We start from the raw sequence: 18682 nt of genomic DNA, 5'->3' as shown, positions 1-18682 counted from the left end.
ATTCCTCTTGTTGTGATAGGATCGTGCTAGCCAGTAGAACTTTCTGTGGTGGTGGAAATGTTGTTCTAGATCTATGCTTCTAATTATGATAGCCTTAGCCATATGTTCTTACAGGATGCTTAGCACATGGCCAGCAAAGTTAACTTTACTCACTTGTAATGAATTTAAATAGTCATATAGGGCTGGTGGCTGTGGTACAGGACAGTGCAGTCATAGAGAAAAGAGAAGAAAGATTTTGGCAAAGAGACAATAGTCTTTGCCACAGTCATTTGTTAGTTGTTGGTGACTGAGCAACTGATTTACTCTCTCTGTGTCTCACTTTCTTCAACTGTAAAAAGTGTATAATTGGAGCATCTACCTCTTAAGGCTCTTGGAAGACTAAGTGAGACCATTCAGTCAAAGCACTTAGTGGCTAGCACATAGTTAGTACTCAACCAATGCTATTTTATGTATGGCCTGAAGGAAGGCACCTGACAGGAGGTATTCAGCAGTCCAGGGGAGAGAGCCCTTCAGCCTTACTTCTAAATGTCGCCCTTTGCTCCAACCAAGCTATACCACTTGCTCTTCTCCAAACAGAACTCCAAAATGCTTACTTCCTCTAAATTGTGTTCTTCCTGCTTGATCCATCTATCCTTCCCAGTGAAGTCCACCCCTGCCGCCAAGAAATGGTTCAAAGATCACATCTCCATGAAGTCCTCCAGGTCTCCCCAGGTGTGTGTGGTCACCACAGTCTCTGAGGGTCATCATGCTTTGTATGTTCTTCAGGACTTACAATGTTGTGGGGTCTTGTCAGGTCTTGCACGTTTGTCTAGATGAGGATGGTTTAACCATCTCTCTACCTTCCAGTTTACCCAGCAGAATTCTTTGTGTATTTTGGGACATTTGGCAATAAATGTCTCTTGCACTGAGTTGAATTCATTAGGGGCAGAGAGAGCTGCAAGGACATGTTCCCTGGACCATTAGAGCCAGAGATCATACCTACATGGTCCCAAACAAAGCAGGCCTTTGGCAATTACCCAGGTCATTGAATCTATGGAGACATCCAAATGGGAAAATTCAGGCCACCTCACTGATGTAGAATTTGCAGAATTCTTTTTGACATTTGTACAATTTTTCTTCTCCCACATTTCTCTATAAAAATAGCCTTCTAGTTCACATGCCTTTTACCATGTGTCTTTTCCCACTGTCTGTTCACTCCTGGCAAAATTCCTGACCAGAAACTGCCAGGGAGGGCTGGAACTACTCAATTTAGAGGCCTGGACGTAGGTCCAGTGACCTGTAGAAGGGCTCAATGATAGCAAAGTCTCACAGGACCCATCCTGTGGTTCCCATGGCTCTGGGCAACCCTAACAGCATCATTTAGGATGGTCTCGTGCCATTTTAACATCAACCTAAAATCCCAAAAATGCACCCTAAACACTGGATTCTCTTGAGTTCATTTGTTTTTTATTCATCAGCTTATTTAGAGATTTTCATTTATTCATTCAACACATATTTGTTGAGCTCCTGCTCTGTGTCAGGTATTATTCTGGTGTTTAAAATATGAAACAAAGTTCCTATGTTTAAGGAGCTTTCATTCTGGTTGGGTGGAAAGAAAATAAGTATATGTCAGGTGGCAATAAGTTTTATGAAGGCAGAGAAAGCAGGGTATCTCATTATCTGTTTCAACATAACAAATTACTCCAAAACCCAGTGGCTTAAAATAACACCTTATTATTTCTCATGAGCCTGAGCTTACTGGCTGGAGCCTCGTTCAGGAGGCTGCAGTCATCGAAGGATTGCTGGGATCGCTAAAGATGGCCTCAGTCACAAGCCTGAGGTCTTGCTGCTGGTTGTTGGCTGTTACCATTCAAGAGTTCAGCCTCCTGGCCATCTTCAGTGGCTCATGCCTATCGCACCAGCTACTCAGGAGGTAGCAGGAGATCAGGAAGATTGGGGTTCAAAGCCATCCTAGGCAAAAAGTTAGCAAGACCCCAATCTCAACAAAACAAGCCAGGTGTAATGGTGTGTACATATCATCCCAGCTACATGGTAGGCCTTCAGTAGGAGGATTGCTGCCCAAGGTTGCTCAGGCAAAGTTAGCCAGACTCAAAAACAAAATAAACCTGAGTTCAAACCTCAGTCCCACCAAAAAAAAAAAAAAAAGACAAAAACAAAATGGGCTTGGGGAGTGGCTCAAGTAGTAGAGGGTTTGCCTAGCATGCTCAAGGCCTTGGGTTCAATCCCCAATACCACACACACACACACACACACACACACACACACGTGTGGCCTGGGCTTCCTTACATGATGGTGGTACAAGCATTCCAAGATTGCAAAGGCAGAGGCTGCAAGACTCTTGTTACTTCAGAGCAGGTCACACCATATCACTTCTATCTCATTCTATTTGGTCAATGTCATTGACAAGGTAAGTCCAGTCTTCAGGGAGATTCCACCTTTTCATGGAAGAAGCTACAAAGTATTTGAGGCCACTCTTAATCTAGCTCACAGGGTAAAGGAATAGGGAGTGACAGGGTATGCTATTTGAAACAGAATGGCCAGAGAGACCTCTCTGGTGAGGGGTAATTGGGCAGAGACCTGGGTGAAGTGAGGGAAGAAGTGTTACAAATATCTGGGGGAAGAGAGTTCTAGAATGAGGGAATAGTAAGCAAAGACTCTGAGGTTAAACCAGCCAGACCACTGCAATTCTTTGCATTAGAGATAGTAACTTAATATTAGAGATAATAACACAATCTTTTGAAGAATGATACATCCATGTTACTTATGGGCAATGGTGGAGAATTCCTCAGGGAGGTGAGCCAAGTTAAAAGGAGGACACCTGACTTTGAAACACAGATGTGAAGATGAACCACTTATGCAATTTAAGATCAAAAAGTGCCCACCTCCTTCACCTCTGCTACCTCCATGCTCAACGCTCCTGATCTCACGTTGCAGGTGTTTTCCTCAGCAGTAGGGAGCCCAGAGTTTGGAAAGTCCTCCTGCTTGCAACTCCAATACCTCCGGTTTCAGTCAGAGTGCTTTGCACTCATACTGGCCTCGGGGCAACCACAGCCTGGCCCTTACAACCTGTGGGAGCGTCTGTGTGAGTGAATCAGGTGTGGAGACCAAGGTGTCTGGCTCACAAATGGAGGGAGCAAAATAGAGCAGAAGGGGTTTTAGACTGTAATTACCCCAATCACCAGGGCAGTCTGCGGGTAATCGGGTAATTAGTGTGTGTGTGGAGAAGAACAATTATCCAGCTCATTGGCTGCCAGGGGCTTGTCACTGCTCTTCTGGTCCTTGGGCTGGGTTCCTGGCTCTACCTGTGGACTATTAAGTGTAATGACTGTCATGCAGAAGAACCTGTCATTATCTCCATGTTAACATGGTATTTACACACAAAACTCTGCCATTTCCCTCTGTAATTAAAGGACCTCCATGGTCCCCCAGCTCTGGCATTGGACAGCAAAAATTGTCGGGGCAGCCATGGCTTTAAAAGGCTGAGACAATGAGCAGATGTCTCCCTGGGAGGCTCAATAGGGGCACTGGACTGAGGAAGCTTCCCCTTGCCCCACCAATGCCAAAGCCCGGGACTGTGTACTTTAGTGCCAGGACTTTAGAGATGTCAACATTCTTCCCCAAGCCACCGTCCAAATTAGCCCCGTTTCTACCCAGGCTAAAGTCATTGGTAGGGAGTAAACCAAAGCTAGCTTTAACATTTCCAAAGTTGCCTGCCGTCTCTTCTGAAGTCTACCGCTACAGTGGCAGAAAGGGAAACTTCCAAAAGGTGGAAGTGGCTCTTTCCAGAAAACAGCAGAGGCAATTTTAAAAGGGATAGCATCCCAAATTGGCAAAGATATGGGGAAAAAAATCACTCCCCACCCCTTTCTGCAGGCCTCAACTGCCTTTGGGTCTTTTTCTATCTGGTGCAAGCAGTTCTAAATCTTTTCTGATGAAAACGGAATTTGCTCTAAGCTTTTCTCATCTCACCCCTTTTCCTTTGCCCCTTTATCACTTCCAAAGGTACAAACACAGAGGGCCCCTTGAAAGAGCTGAAGAGATGAAGCTGTGGCCACTTAGATGGTCAATATTTGGCCCTGTTGTCTAAAAAATGGTGTTATGATATCTTGATAAGTATCTTTTCACACAGGTGTAGAGTTTTCTGTAGAATAAATTCCTAGACTTCAAAGACATGAGTATGAATATTTTAATTTGCAAGGCTATTGCTAAATTGTTTCTAAAAAGTTACACACATGTAATTTCCCACTGTTAGTTTATTAAAAGGTTTGTTTATCCTCAGTCTTGCCAACTTGGATTGTTATCCCTTTTAAAAATTACCTTCGTTATTTTCTGATTATATATGTGATACATGTTTGTAGTATAAGAATTGGAAAATGCAGCAAAAAGTAAGAGAAAGTAAAGATTAGCTGCCATGCCACCATCCAAAGATTAAAAAAAAAATGCTGCCCATTTTTATAGATGATAACAGCAGAGGCCACCATCAAGGTAAGTCACCTGAGGAACTATCTGGATTCTCTAGTGCTGGAAATGAGATGTTAAAGATTACTCCATTCTCCCCTCCTTCCCCAACCTCTGCCATGTCTCCTTCTTTGGCTTGTGGAGATCTCTGAGGTGTGTGGGGGGCACAGTTCCAGGTATCCACAACCCTGAAGTGTGTCCCCCACTCAAAACAGTTCTGCAGCCAGGAAGGCTCTAAGCCTGAGGATTTGTGGAATAGGAATGGAGTACAAACATTCCAAAAATGTGTTTCCAGATCTTGGCAGCTGGATCCAACAGATTGGAAAACCCATCTCTCTGGCCAAGCCCACAGCCAAGTTTCCATTTCTTGGGGACCCTGACGTGCCCTGTTAAGCCTCTGCGCTAATGACTGCTCTGCTTTCCATTCCAGAGACGTGAATTATAATGAGCTCCAGGAGTTCCCTATGGCCATCCGGACCCTGGGCAGACTGCAGGAACTGTAAGCTCCTCTGTTGGTTTCTGTGGGTGCTTCCTCTCCTGAGGGCAGGGGATGCGGCCAGCCCAAGCCTCCCCTGTGCCCTCACCTCCTCTGGTCCTTGTAAATACCGTAACTGTAGCCCTCCCCAGTCCAAAGGGCAGCTCTAAGCAGTCACAGGCATCATTAGCTTAGCTCTGAGCATTTCCTGGGGTGTGTCATCAGCAGAAACAGCCCTGGGCCCATCAAGCCTGAGAAGACACGTGGCATGAGCCATGGCACTTGGCTCTGTCTTGATTAGGATGTGTCCAGAGAAGAAGGAGAATAGGAATTAGGGGCTAGTTTACAGCGTCAGCTCCTCAGTACCTTGTCCCTCACAGCCACCATTTGTTATTCTACTCGACCCTTTGCTGAGCACACACTGTGCTAGGTTCTGTGTTTAGTGGTAAGCCAAATGAAGAATGAGCTAGACATGGGTTCTCCCCAAGGATCCTTCAGCCTCGTGGGACAAAGCAATATATAATTCCAACCCCAAATTGTGTATTACTGGCTGAAATGACCATGGAAGTTCAGAGTAACATAGAAAGATCACTGTGGCCTGAGACATAAAGGATGAATGGGATTCAGGTAGCAGTGAAAGCAGAAGACAGGCATTTCAGATACCAGGACAGTGCGGGCATAGACCCCAACAGAAAGCAGAGCTGGCAGAGGACACCAGCCTTGCTGGAGAGGGACTTCTGGGGACCTAAGAGAGTTAGTGTAAAACTGGACTAGAGTCAGATTAAGACTGGAGTCAAATTAAGAGGCCTGAAACTTCATGAAAAGAGCCCCAAACTTTAAGGAAGCCCAGCAAGTTCATGGCTCAAACTCCTACCTAAGACCTAGAATACTGGTCCCATGCTATCCACCTTCCTCACCTCTTCTGGAAATTTGAAGGTATGAATGTCAGGTGTAAGTAGCAGATAAGGGGGTGAGTCTACTGGCCAGAGGAAAGGATCTGAATGAGAAACTCTTGGAAGTCCTCTGCCAATGAGTCAGCAAGTTGCGATTTTTTTTTTCTTTTGAACTGAGACACAAAAGACAGATGACATTTGATCAGTCAAGAAGGCATGGAAGGAACAGGGTGTGCCAAGGCCATGGGGACAGGAAACATTAGGGGAGAGCAGAAACCTACATTATCCAGAGCAAAAAAGATACATGTATAAGGGTGTTTGTATGTATGTATGTAGGATCTATTTATCTATAGTAGTCATACTTTTTGTTGCTGTGACAAATACCTAAGTAAAATAACTTAAGAGAAGACGGATTAATTTGGACTCACAGTTTCAGAGGTTTCCAACCATCATGGTGGGGAGGCTGTGACAGAACAGAGCAGCTCACATCATGGTAGCCAAGGAGCGGAAAGAGAGAGAATGCCAGCATTCTGCTTTCTTCTTTTCCTTTTATTCCATCTAACCTCCAGCTTAGGAGATGGTGTCACCCACATTCAGGGTGAGTCTTCCCCTCAGTTAACCCTCTCTGGAAACACCCTCAAAGATGTACCCAGAGGGATGCTTTCCTAATCCTGTACGTACTTCGATCCAATTGAGTTGACAATCATGACTAATCACCACACTATCTGTCTCTATCTGTCTGTCTATCTACCCATCCATCCATCTATCATCGACTTGGTGACAACTGCTTGAGGACAGGGTCTCTGTCTTATAAACCTGCCAATCACTCAAGCTTGACCTGACACAAGACATAGAGGAGGCATTCAAAAACATTCAAAAAACATAATGAATGACTAGAGGGAATAAATGAAGGAACAAACTGGTCTCGGTAGGGGACCTTGCCAGAGGTGTCTGAGAGTGAACCTCACACACCCTGAGTGAAAAGAGCATGAAGTGGAAGCAGTGATGGGACAGCAGGAAGAGGAAAGAGGGGAGCAGAGGCTAGGGGACACAGAGGGAAGCCAGGGACTTCCAGTGGAAAAGAGGATGGTGAGAAGCCTGCTCAGCATAGGCTCTGTGGTTTTCAGTCCAACATGTTGTTTCTTGGGAAATCTTCCCAATTAACCAACCACATCATTCCTGGCTTCTAGACCACAGACACTCAGCCGGGTACCTCACTGCTCACCACCCCACAAAGCCATCCATGTTCATTCCATACCTGACTCTGAGCCTTATCCCTCCTGCTTCCATGAACCCTTCTGTTTGTTCACTGCAGAGCCTTGTGGCCAAACCAGCCTTCATTTGAGGAACAGCTTGGATTCCCTGGAAGCTCTGGATTTTCCACATCCTTTTTTTCTTCCCACGCACCCTTGCTTTCCTCTGTGGAGACCCACAGGGCTCCTGCCACTGATGACCAAGGAGAGGATTCCCCTCTTTGGCCCTGAACTCAGCTGCTTGGCCTTGAATTGTTCTCACAGGCTTCCTGAGGCCTCTACCCTCAGGAACTCTACCCCTTGCTCTTTTCACACTTGTTAGCTGAAAGGATGAGTGTGTTGTTGAACAAAGAAAACTCACAGGAAGCACTGGAAGCTGGAATCGCTGGGCTGGTGTCTCAGGGCCTGTCTAGTTGGCTGTTGGAAGGCCCCATTGAGATCCATATTCTCCTTCTCCACCCCTCTCCTAAGTCCTCACTGTTCCTGGTGCTGTCTTCCAGGGGCTTCCACAACAACAACATCAAGGCTATCCCAGAGAAGGCTTTCATGGGCAACCCCCTACTGCAGACAATGTGAGTACTGATTTTCTGGCTCTTGGTGCTGAGTGTTTGGGGGAGGATAGAGACTGGGGAGGGAGGGGAGATGTTTCTAAGAAGCACCAGGGAGGCGGAAGTGTGGGAGAGCCGTCCTCCTCTATGTTCCTTCCCTGGGTCTCCACCGGGAGGAGAAGGAAGCAGAGGTGGGCTTTGGATGCAGCTGAACAGGGTGAGAATCTGAATTAGGTGTTCGGGTCTTTTTCTTCCAGACACTTTTATGATAACCCAATCCAGTTTGTGGGAAGGTCGGCATTCCAGTTCCTGCCTAAACTGCACACACTGTAAGTGGGCACCGAAGGCTGCCAAAGCCTGAACTTCTCTCTCCCTGATCACTCCTGCTTGCTCTCTCGTCTCCTTCCTGCAGACCTCTCACTTGCCGGGCACAACCCTGTGAGAAGGTGTGGCTTTCAGACCTATTTCCAAGATCCATCTGGGCTTAATGGCCTCCCTCTACCTTGATCTGTGGCTTCTTCCCAGATCTCAAATGGATGACTAGGGCCCTTTTCCACAGCCAAGGAGCTTTAGCTGGCCTCTGCAGTTTTACCCTGATTATGGCAGCTGCTCCATACTTACCTGCTGGATGAATGGTGGGCTGAGTTGAGGTTCTGACTGTCATGTGTCCTCAAGGCTGATGATGCTGCAGTTGCCCTGGCGCTCAGTCTCCTGCAGTCCCTCTGCTGTGCTATATCTTTATCACTCTTAGCCTGAAGGCTGTCCTTTGTTTCCTTTCTCCTACTCTCAATTCCTAGCCCAAGTTCCACTTCTAAAAAGCTTCTGTGGGTTGCTCTCAGCATATTGTACCCTCTCAGTGCATAGCCAACCTCTTCAAAGCACATGCTTCACTTTCACATTCCTTAGCACATTTTATCTTCATCCCAACCCTGTGAAGAAGGTGTTTTCATCCCCTTTATGGCTGGAATCTGAGGTGCTCAGGTACTGACTGGGTGTGAACCCAGGACCCTCAACTTGTGATCCTGGGCTCGTTGTTGGACACCATGCTGCCTCTTTATTTTATTTTATTTTTTTTCATTTTTCTTTTATTATTCATATGTGCATACAAGGCTTGGTTTATTTCTCCCCCCTGCCCCCACCCCCTCCCTTACCACCCACTCCACCCCCTCCCACTCCCCCCCTCAATACCCAGCAGAAACTATTTTGCCCTTATCTCTAATTTTGTTGTAGAGAGAGTATAAGCAATAATAGGAAGGAACAAGGGGTTTTGCTGGTTGAGATAAGGATAGCTATACAGGACATTGACTCACATTGATTTCCTGTGTGTGGGTGTTACCTTCTAGGTTAATTCTTTTTAATCTAACCTTTTCTCTAGTTCCTGGTCCCCTTTTCCTATTGGCCTCAGTTGCTTTAAGGTATCTGCTTTAGTTTCTCTGCATTAAGGGCAACAAATGCTAGCTAGTTTTTTGGGTGTCTTACCTATCCTCACCCCTCCCTTGTGTGCTCTCGCTTTTATCATGTGCTCATAGTCCAATCCCCTTGTTGTGTTTGCCCTTGATCTAATGTCCACATATGAGGGAGAACATACGATTTTTGGTCTTTTGAGCCAGGCTAACCTCACTCAGAATGATGTTCTCCAATTCCATCCATTTACCAGCAAATGATAACATTTCGTTCTTCTTCATGGCTCATGCTGCCTCTTTAGGGTCTCTGATACACTCATGATTCTGTGTTCCTGTCATATGCAGGTCCCATGAGCTTACAAGTACAGGGGCAGGTGGGGAGGAAATCATCAGTCTAAAGGAGAGGTTTAAATAAAGCTACCATTGGTGGCGATTAAGGGGCAATCCCTTCTCAGGCCCTGATGAGCAAACTGCAATAGCCAAGGACTTCTTCAGAAGCACCCAAACTGCTGTCTTTAAAAGAGATGCCTCCCATGTCCCTTGCCTGTGTTTGTTTTGTTTTGATTGCAAGATAAGGCCTGAATGCTTACATTGCCTGGCTCAATGTGGCCTAGGATGAGCTGAACAAACTTAAGAAAGTGTCTAGCTGGACCCTACAAGCTTAGTCCAGCCTCCAGCAGGGCCAGAGAGGGCAAGTTGATGAGACTAGGGGAAAGGTGATATTTCCTCCAAAAGGTAGAGTTCCCAAGGTGGGAGAAGACGGAGGATTGAAAGCCCAGATGTTGAGATGCCCTGGCCCACCCTTCTAAGGCTGCTGTCTCTGTTCACAGATCCTTGAATGGTGCTTCAGACATCCAGGAGTTCCCAGACCTCAAAGGAACCACCAGCCTGGAAATCCTGTGAGTGGAATCTCTCTCCCTTTGCCTACTCTGTCTCTCCAGCTTCCTCCCACTCCCAGGAGCACTTTGGTCTCCTTTCCCCAGAGAGCTGTGCTCCCCCAACTCTGCCTGCCTCTGCTGCTGGCTTGGCCCCAATACCTAGGGCCAACTCCAGATGTGGTGCTGTCTCCAGGCAAGGCAGGGGGTTCTGGGTGGGGGTGAGGAGGGTGGTCTTCCTCTCTTTACTGTGCTTGGATTTTTCAGGTCTGGCTTTAGAGTTCCTAACCCTGGGTCATGGGTGCACTGAGGACACAGGCGAGGGAACAGGGTTGTGAAAACCATCTCCTTTGTCTTTTGGAGGCTTGGTTCCAACAAAGACTTTCTTTGACTCTTTATTATTCTATCCTGCAGAATGGGGAAGGGCTGCCTGTGCATAGTAGGCCTTCAGTACATTTTAAGTGAATGAATGTAACAATCAAACACACACCCAGAGTGAGTGTTAGCAAGTCAGCTCCCTGTCCCACATCATACAACTCATTCTTGACATCACTGGGTCTGGAACTCTCCTCTGTGCCTCTATTGTCTTCCCCCTAGATTTGCTGGCGTGTGGGAAATTTTCCATGAGGGAAATAATAGTTCCCCAAGAATGACCATGACCTTGGGTCATTCCTGGGACACCCGGTACTTAAGCCAAGCCTATTCTTCAATCTGCCCCCACAACCCTCTCCGCCCTGGCCCTGGGTCCTTCCATTTTTTCCCAGCTCTTCCCCCTCCCCCCAAGCACAGCAAAGTTGGTGCCGTGTTCCCATGGTTCAGTTAGAACTGGTTTCTATCCATTACCTACCACTGCCATCCCTCCTCTCTAATGTCCCTAGAGCACGAAAGATTTAGTCCCTGTCCTATAGGTCAAGTGTGGTTGGGTACCCTTATGGGGGTGGGGTGGGGATGGAATGAGGTGGGTATGTTGGACTGGAACTGCAGTGAATGTACCAAGCAAAGCCCCTGGGCAGGAGCCCTTTCTTTCCACTTCCCATCTCTAACTCCTCCATGCCCAGGGGAGCTCCGTGCTCAGATGCGAGGCCTGCTCCTTTCTGTTCTCTTAGCCACACCCCTTTCCCTGTCTCTCTCACCACCTCTCTCTTTTGTCAGCTTTGTCCTCCCATGACAGTATCAGGTCCAGAGCTGGAGACGGGTGGCTGGGAATGGCAGGGCTCTGGGCCTGGTGCCAGCTCTGTCTCTGTTCTCCCTGCAGGACCCTGACCCGTGCAGGCATCCAGCTGCTCCCACCGGGAATGTGCCAACAGCTACCCAGGCTCCGAGTCCTGTGAGTGGCTCATGAGCATTCTGCAGTCCTGGCATTGTACTTCTGTCCCCATGTCCCAGCAAAGGCTTCTCCTGCTTCTGTCCCACTTGGTCACTTCTCTTTCTGGAGAGTGGCACAGCCTAGACTCCTGCTGAGAACCTGCTCAGGAGGGAGTAGGCTGTCCTCTCTTGTTTAGGATATAAAGGTCTCTGGAGTCAGACCTGGCTTATTTGAGGCCCGCTGCTGCCACTCACTAACTGTGTTAATTTGGATTCACTCTTTATTATCTCTGAGCTTCAATCTCTTCATCTGTAAAATGAGAGTCAATTTGTGAGACTTAACAAAATATGGGTAAAGCACCTAGCATGTGGTAGGTACTCAATAAATGGCAGTGTTAGTCTAGTTTATGCAAGAAAGTAGTTCCTTCTGGGACTGCAAAGGTGCTTAAGTGGCCTACAAAGTAAGTCAAGGGCAGTTTTTCTCTCCCCCTTGACTCCAACTTAAATCGGGGGTTCTTCCCTAGGGACCGCCCCACACAGGGTACACTGACGTAGGTGTGTCTGGAGATTGGGGCTTTGACCCAGCCTTGTCACTGACTGGCAGTGTGTCCTTAGACAGGTCCTGAGCCTCAGGTTCCTCAGCTAAGTGAAGGGGTTGGCTATATGCTCCCCAAGAGCCTCCAGCTCTGCTCTTCCCTGCCAGCTCTGTAAATGGTGGTTATAAGTACCATTTACTTGAGTTGGCATTGACCAGCTTGCTCAGTAATATCTATGTTCCCTGCTGGCTGTCTCAGTGCCCTGTGCCCCACTCTCTGCCTCTTTCCTCATCCCCATGCCCCTCTCACTTCCTATCCCTCCCAGGACCCTTCAGGCCTTCATGTGGATAAGACAGCCTTATCTAGCCTCAGTGAGGAGTGGGACTTAGCAGGAGAAAATGAAAAGAGGTCTCACTGAGGAAATTAGTACTCTAGTGAGAGATGGATTCACAGCCATGTCCCTGCAGGGTCCCCTTACCTTCAGCCACTAGACAGGAAAGCAGAGCCCTGGCCAGAGCTGCTTCTCCTGTTCCCTCCTCCCCCGCACTGCACCCCCCCCATAATCACTGTTTCACCCAGCTCAGGTCTCCCTCTTTTCTCCAGGGAGCTGTCTGGTAATCAGATTGAGGAACTGCCCAGCCTGCACAGGTGTCAGAAGCTGGAGGAGATGTAAGTGTGAGCACGGGAGAGGCAAAGGAGCGCAAGTCAGACTCTAGGCAGGTCTGAGGAGGGGGCAGCAAGGGCCAAAGTACACTTTGAATTTTCCCCTCTCTCTGAGTTGGTTGAACCCAGGGTTAGGGATAGGAACTCCACAGACACGGCCCCAAGGACTCGTAGCAGATGACAGACCCAGGAGCTGGTGCCCTAAAGGAGTCTCAAGATGGCTCCTTATGAGTCAACAGCAACACAGACATCCAATAGTGATTACAGCCAGTAGAGGGAGAGGGCCAAACTTAGGACTCATGGGCTGAACACAGGAAAGTTTCAGGGTTGCTAGAAGCACCCCGCATTTTGGAGTGTGCTCTCTCATTTTCTACTTCCCTTAAAGACACAGAGATATGTGTGCTTATGTATACACAGACATGCACAGTCATATATAAGACTCAAGTTTCACAAGGAAAAGAAACTCTAAAAATTGTCAACCAGGAATTCTCCTAATTCCTGGTTTCTTGAATTAGCATGGTGTTCTGTGCTTCCTGTGTCTATACAGACAATGCTTTTGTGGGCCAGGAAAGGAAGAGATATAAGGGTCTGCCCAGTTGATTTGGGTGACAATGAAAGGAGGGTGTTTGACGTTGCTGAGGCCCAGGTTCTACCTCCTATCCAGACAACCAGCATACTGGGCTCTGCTTCCCCACATAGGCCAGTCATTGGAGCTGTCCAAAGGCTGGACAGTACTCTGCTACTGGGCCAGGGTCTAAAGGACCCATGGCAGGAGGGAAATACAGAGGGTAGATCAGCTGGGCTGGGAGCCAGGCCCGGTGGGAACCCTGGAAGCTGACTCCCTTTTGGGCCACAGGGATGGTTTTGTGGCTTTGTCTCCTGACCCACTTACTCAAGGCAACCGGATCCCCTTGTGCTCTCTTTAATTCTGGTGACTTCCGCAGGCTGGGCCCTTTCTTCCTGTGCCAAGAGAAGTGGGGGGCTTTCCTTTCTTCCTCCCAGTACTTGGAGGGAGGGAGGGGTGGAGCAGAGCCAGAGTCTGAGCCTGTGGGCTCATCCAGCCTCTCTTGCTGCCCTAGTGGCCTCCAACACAACCGGATCTGGGAAATTAGAGCTGACACCTTCAGCCAGCTGAGCTCCTTACAAGCCCTGTAAGTACTTGCAGCACTCAGGGGTGGACCCCAGAGAAGCCACTGTGTCCCTCTGCCAGTCTCCTACCCACAGCACACGTGTCCAGTTTAAGCATGCATGGCATGCTCATCGCCTCCCTGCTCCGTAGCCCCTCCCTCAGCACTCACACACAGGAGAAGCACCTCCCCATCCAGATGGCCTCACAAGCCATTTCTCCAGCTGGTACCCAGGAGGCTTTGAGGCTCTGGAGCCAAGCTGCTACATCCTTGTCTTGGGGCCACAGCCAGGTCAGGAGTTAGACAGCAGCAAGTACTTTCCCCTAAAGGCTAAGGTTACTGCTACTGCTGCAGGTCAGAGGGAGAAGTATGTGAGGGAGAACCCAGCTGGGAATAATGAGTCCTCCATATGTCACTGTCCTCCCCTGTCATATACTCTCTGCTTGCAGAGACCTAAGTTGGAACGCCATCCGGTCCATCCACCCAGAAGCCTTCTCCACTCTGCACTCCCTGGTCAAGCTGTAAGTGCCTGTCACCTCTCTTCCAGGATGCTGGGGACCAGTTAGAACTGTGTGGGCCATCTCATCCCTGAGCAGGGACATGCATTTTTTTTCTTTTTTTTTTTTTTTTTTTTTTTGCTGTGTTGTATGGAACCCAGTGTCTTGAGGATGGTAGGCAAGCTTTCTGCCACTGAGCTACTTCCCCAGCCTGAGGGACATGCATATTTGACCACACATTTCAGGGAGATGGGCTTCAGCCTCATCAATCATTCTGACAGTCCATTTAACAGACTGTGAGGCCTGATAAGCAGAGAGACTTTCTCTTGCAAGCTCTGGAACATCATTTGCTAATGTTCTGCAACATTTTGTCAGCCTTGGGTGTCCCCATGACACCTAAACCGCCGTCACCCCAGCCTCTACATTCTCCATGTCCACTGAAGGAGTGTTTGGGCCTAGAACACCTTCTCAATGCAAGAAGGCAGAGACTGAGGTAGGACCTGGAGTCACAGAGAACCACTGTGGGTCAGCAGAATATAGCAGATTCTTTAAATTACATATGTTGTAAATAGAGACATGCAGAGATGGCTACATGGTCATCCTGGATGGGGCCTCTGATCTGGCTGCCGTGCACTGTGGTGTAGGTTATTCACTGCACCAGGGCTCCTGCCTGAGATGGACCTGATATCCCACTGGCCTGATTGCCAAGTGCTGTGTCCCGAATGCACGTTCACCAAGACAGGGCCCTTTTCACAAAGATTCTTTAGGGCTAGCTCCAGCCCTGGCCTTGGAGATCATCCAGACTCAGCCCCTTACTTCACAGGTGATATCTCCAAGGCCAGGGTAAGAAGCTTGCTCAAAGCCAAAGGCCACAGCCCAGGGCTCCCAGGCAGTACATAGTCCCTCCCCAGACTGGCTCTCTGGGCTCTGGGTTGTGGTCTTGCAAAACTCTTACCTCCATCTTCCCTCTCCTGTTTGCTTTACTCCTGCCAGATAGGTAGGGCAGATATTTTTATCCTTTGGAAGATGAGGACATTGGCACTCAGGCAGACTTGTGACTCCCTTTGGTTACACAGTGAGTTGGTGACAGTGCCAGGTTTCCTGCCTGCCAGTCCAGGGCTGTTTCCACGATGCACAGTCTGTGGTGCTGGTGTTTGCTTTGGAGCCCCAGCTTCTTCAAATAATGCCCATGTATGTCCTCATCTCTGGCTGTAAGACAGACCCTGCAAGGCAGAATTGATGACCCAATCCCTGCTTGTGGCCAGATGACCAGCTCTGTCCTACCCTGACTTTGGCCTCTTACATCATCAGAAAAGCAAAGGAAAGGGAGGAGAGTGGAGGCAAACAGCAGGCAGGTCTTCCAGGGGGGTGGATAGTGGTTCCTGAGTGGCACCCAAACCTGAGCCCAGTTGCTGTCATTGGGTCTCTGTTACCTACAAATTGTGAAGCTTGACATTAAGTTAGAACAGCCCTTGGTACATTGTTGGCACCCAATGTTTGTTGAATGAATGAACGAATGGTTATAGATGGTACCTTTAGCAATTCTTGAGTGCCTCCTACCCTGGTATGTAATGCTATCCTGTCTCTATGCTTATCTTCTGTCCTTGCTCCTCTCCTCTTGCTTTCATCCCAGGCACATTGGCCATACCCTCAGCACAGCCCTGCCCCTCAGCAATCCCACTGACTGCCAATAACCCTGACCATCCACTGTCCTAGGGACCTGACAGACAACCAGCTGACCACACTGCCCCTGGCTGGGCTTGGGGGCCTGATGCACCTGAAGCTCAAAGGGAATCTGGCTCTATCTCAGGCCTTCTCCAAGGACAGTTTCCCAAAACTGAGGTGAGGGTCTGCTTTCCCCCACACCTAGGGAGGCTCATTCTGGGGCAGCTGGAGGGTATGGAGGGACAGCCACAGGGCCCCACTCTGAGAAGAGCCGGGTGGCTCACAGTTTGGCCAGAGCAGTACAGAATGGGCTCACCTGACCTCCCACTAGCCTGAACAGGGTCTGGAACACATCTCTTGTTCCTCCTCATCTCCTTTGCAGCATAGCCGTCATCTAAGTACCAACCCTAGGGGGGTTAGGGACCTGTGAGGACAGGAGTAAGCTGATGTGAAGGCCCCTAGACCTCCTCACTCTGCAAATGGTTCCACATAGCCAGACTGTCCGCCCTCACTTAGGAGGCATCTGGGGCCCTGGAATTAGGGCAGAGCCCAGGGCACTGAGGAGTGGAAAACAAGCTGCACAGCCAGGCCCTCATGCTAATGACATCCTGGCCTTCTTCGTGCGGCAGCAGCAGTACAGCTTGTGTGGCCCAAGCATTGTCTGCTGCAAGCTAATGAGATGCCCAAGGCATCTGTCCTCACCCTCAGAGGGCCCAGAGTGCAGAGGGGACAGGATGTAGGTTTCATGGAGGGAAAGGTTAAAGAGTCCCTAGGAGAATCCCTGCCTCCTTTGGGGTATGTGTGCGTTGTGGGGTGGAGGATCTTGGAATCAAACCCAGGGTCTTGCATATGCTAGGCAACACTTTACCACTGAGCTACACTTCCAGCCCCTTAAATAGCTGCCTGGGAGGGGAGCAGAGCCTCCAAGTCCTGTGTGACCTTGAAGAAGTTGCTCCCCATCTGAAGACTGCTGAGGAAACTTCTGAAGCAATGGACTTAGCTGGGTTTCTCTTTTCCATTTTGATTCTGAGGATGAACGGGAAAACTGGAATATGCCCAGAGCCCTTCAGGTCAGGAGTCAGGCTGTAAGACTCATGTAGAGAAAGCCCCAGAAGCACAGGAGGCAGGGCACTTAGGGGCTGAAGAGCAGGTACTGAGTGCCCAGTCCTTGGGCTGGATATATCTTAACTCAGACTAAGACCTGACCCTAAACATACTAAGTTAGCTCCTTTCCCTAAACCCCCTCCCTCAGGATCCTGGAGGTACCCTATGCCTACCAGTGCTGTGCTTATGGTGTCTGTGCCAGACTTTTCAAGGCCTCTGGGCAGTGGCAGGCTGAGGACTTCCACCTGGAGGAGGAGGAGGTTCCAAAGAGGCCCCCAGGCCTCCTTGCTGGACAAGCAGAGAACCACTGTAAGTGACTGGGGAGTCCTGCATTATGGGGGTAGGGGTGTGTGGAGAGGATTCTTGGGGGACCTGGGGCAGTAGCTCATGGGTTGCAGAGGGAAGCCCTGGTGGGGCACTTGTGACCTGGGAAGAACTGTCCCACTGTTTGCTCCTTGACTCTCCAAGGTTACATTCCAGAGTTGCTTGGGCAAAAAGTAATGATGGTGACAATGGTAGCAATGATGTCTCAACACTTGCCTACCCCTTAGCAGTTCACAAAGTACCTCTCACACACCATCTCTCCTAACGTCATGGACTTCTTCTCTGTGGCTGCCTCCTTGCCACGTGGCCCTTCAACCCTTGGGTATTCTCAGAGAGAAGAGATACATTAGTTCAGCAAACTGAACCAGGTAGGATAGAATTAAATCAAATGAATTCAACCCTCTTCCAGAAAAACAAACAAACAAAAAACCTCTCACAATAGTCCTTGAACCAAAAGGAACATGGTAGGAACTATTGCTCTCTGAGGCTATCCTGTGCCCTCCTTCTGTCTGTGAGTCTAAAACTGAGCTGTCAATGACCAATGGGAGCAAGAAGGCCTCACTGAGAGGCGCAGGTTGTCTTGGCCCAGATCTATCTGTTTCTGGAAAAGTTGGGGGAAAGGGAAAGGCTGGAAATGAGCAGCCAGGGGTCCTGAGGGATCATCTACTAAGTGGTGTCTTGAGTAAAGAGAAAAGAATGTTTTCCTCTCCTTCTGCCCCATGTTTCGACCACGAGCAGAGTTAAGGAGAAAGAAAGGGGTCCTACCTCTTGGATGCCTTTTTCTCTCATAAACTTCTTCCCCACAATGTCTCGGAGAAGCTGAACATAAAAATAAAATCTAAACATGTAAGAAAAACATCTCATGCTGGGCCCAAACCCAACTACACCATCAATCTGTTGGGTTGCCTTGGACAAGTGATGTAAATTTTTTGAACCTCATTTTCCTGACCTTTCAGTGAGAAAGATAATCATCCTCAGGCTTTGGGGAGGAATGGAAGGTTCTGCATAATGTGAAGTGTGTTTACCACTACTGCTCTGAGAGCAGGTGCCTTTGGGGACACATGTGTGGGGACAGTATAATTGTATAGTCTAGGACATGGCTTATGGATGCCAAGTGTCAGATAGATAGTCTGGGGGTCTCAGAGAACCTCCCTCCCAGTGAACCAAAGCATCTCCCAAGGAGGGTACAAGGGCCCAATGAGGAAAGTCCAGCAACTGGCAGGACCAGCAGTCCCCTGGGGAACATTCCCAGATGTCTGCTGCACACTCCCTTAGGGGGCTGGAAGGAGGAATGGAAACTTTCCTTCCTCAAGGTGAAACTTTCCACCAGGCTTAGGGCTTAGGCCTTGGAGAACCACAGGGCGTGGGGTTCGTGAGCTGCCTGCCGCCTGTAACAGGAGCTAGGGCAGGGCCCCCTACTTCCTGTGGGAGCAAATGAGCCTCAAGAAGGAAAGTCAGGAGCTGCTGCTCCGGCCAGATTCGATTTCCTCTTTGAAGAGTGGTTATTTAACACCTTGGCCGTGACTTTCCCAGCCTCAGACAGAGTCCGTGCGTTT

The 18682-nt window shown here is 48.8% G+C and overlaps 1 protein-coding gene across 4 annotated transcripts in view; it reads left to right on the top strand.

Moving 5' to 3' along the window:
- Positions 1 to 18682, top strand: part of Lgr6 (leucine rich repeat containing G protein-coupled receptor 6) — a 115166-nt gene that overhangs the window by 87280 nt on the left and 9204 nt on the right. For 2 of the 4 annotated variants that reach the window (XM_074048634.1, XM_074048637.1), the window contains 10 exons: positions 4889 to 4957; positions 7580 to 7651; positions 7885 to 7956; positions 9861 to 9929; positions 11161 to 11232; positions 12350 to 12415; positions 13489 to 13560; positions 13986 to 14057; positions 15750 to 15875; positions 16951 to 17111. In XM_074048634.1, coding sequence (XP_073904735.1) covers positions 4889 to 4957; positions 7580 to 7651; positions 7885 to 7956; positions 9861 to 9929; positions 11161 to 11232; positions 12350 to 12415; positions 13489 to 13560; positions 13986 to 14057; positions 15750 to 15875; positions 16951 to 17111 — 851 coding nt within the window. The remainder of the gene's footprint in view (positions 1 to 4888; positions 4958 to 7579; positions 7652 to 7884; positions 7957 to 9860; positions 9930 to 11160; positions 11233 to 12349; positions 12416 to 13488; positions 13561 to 13985; positions 14058 to 15749; positions 15876 to 16950; positions 17112 to 18682) is intronic. The other 2 variants (XM_074048638.1, XM_074048635.1) reach the window with 2 other exon arrangements.

This window comes from Castor canadensis, chromosome 11, assembly GCF_047511655.1.
Source record: "Castor canadensis chromosome 11, mCasCan1.hap1v2, whole genome shotgun sequence".
Taxonomy (NCBI): domain Eukaryota; kingdom Metazoa; phylum Chordata; class Mammalia; order Rodentia; family Castoridae; genus Castor; species Castor canadensis.
The sequence above is the reverse complement of the archived record's forward strand: the minus strand, read 5'-3'. Positions and strand labels throughout refer to the sequence as shown.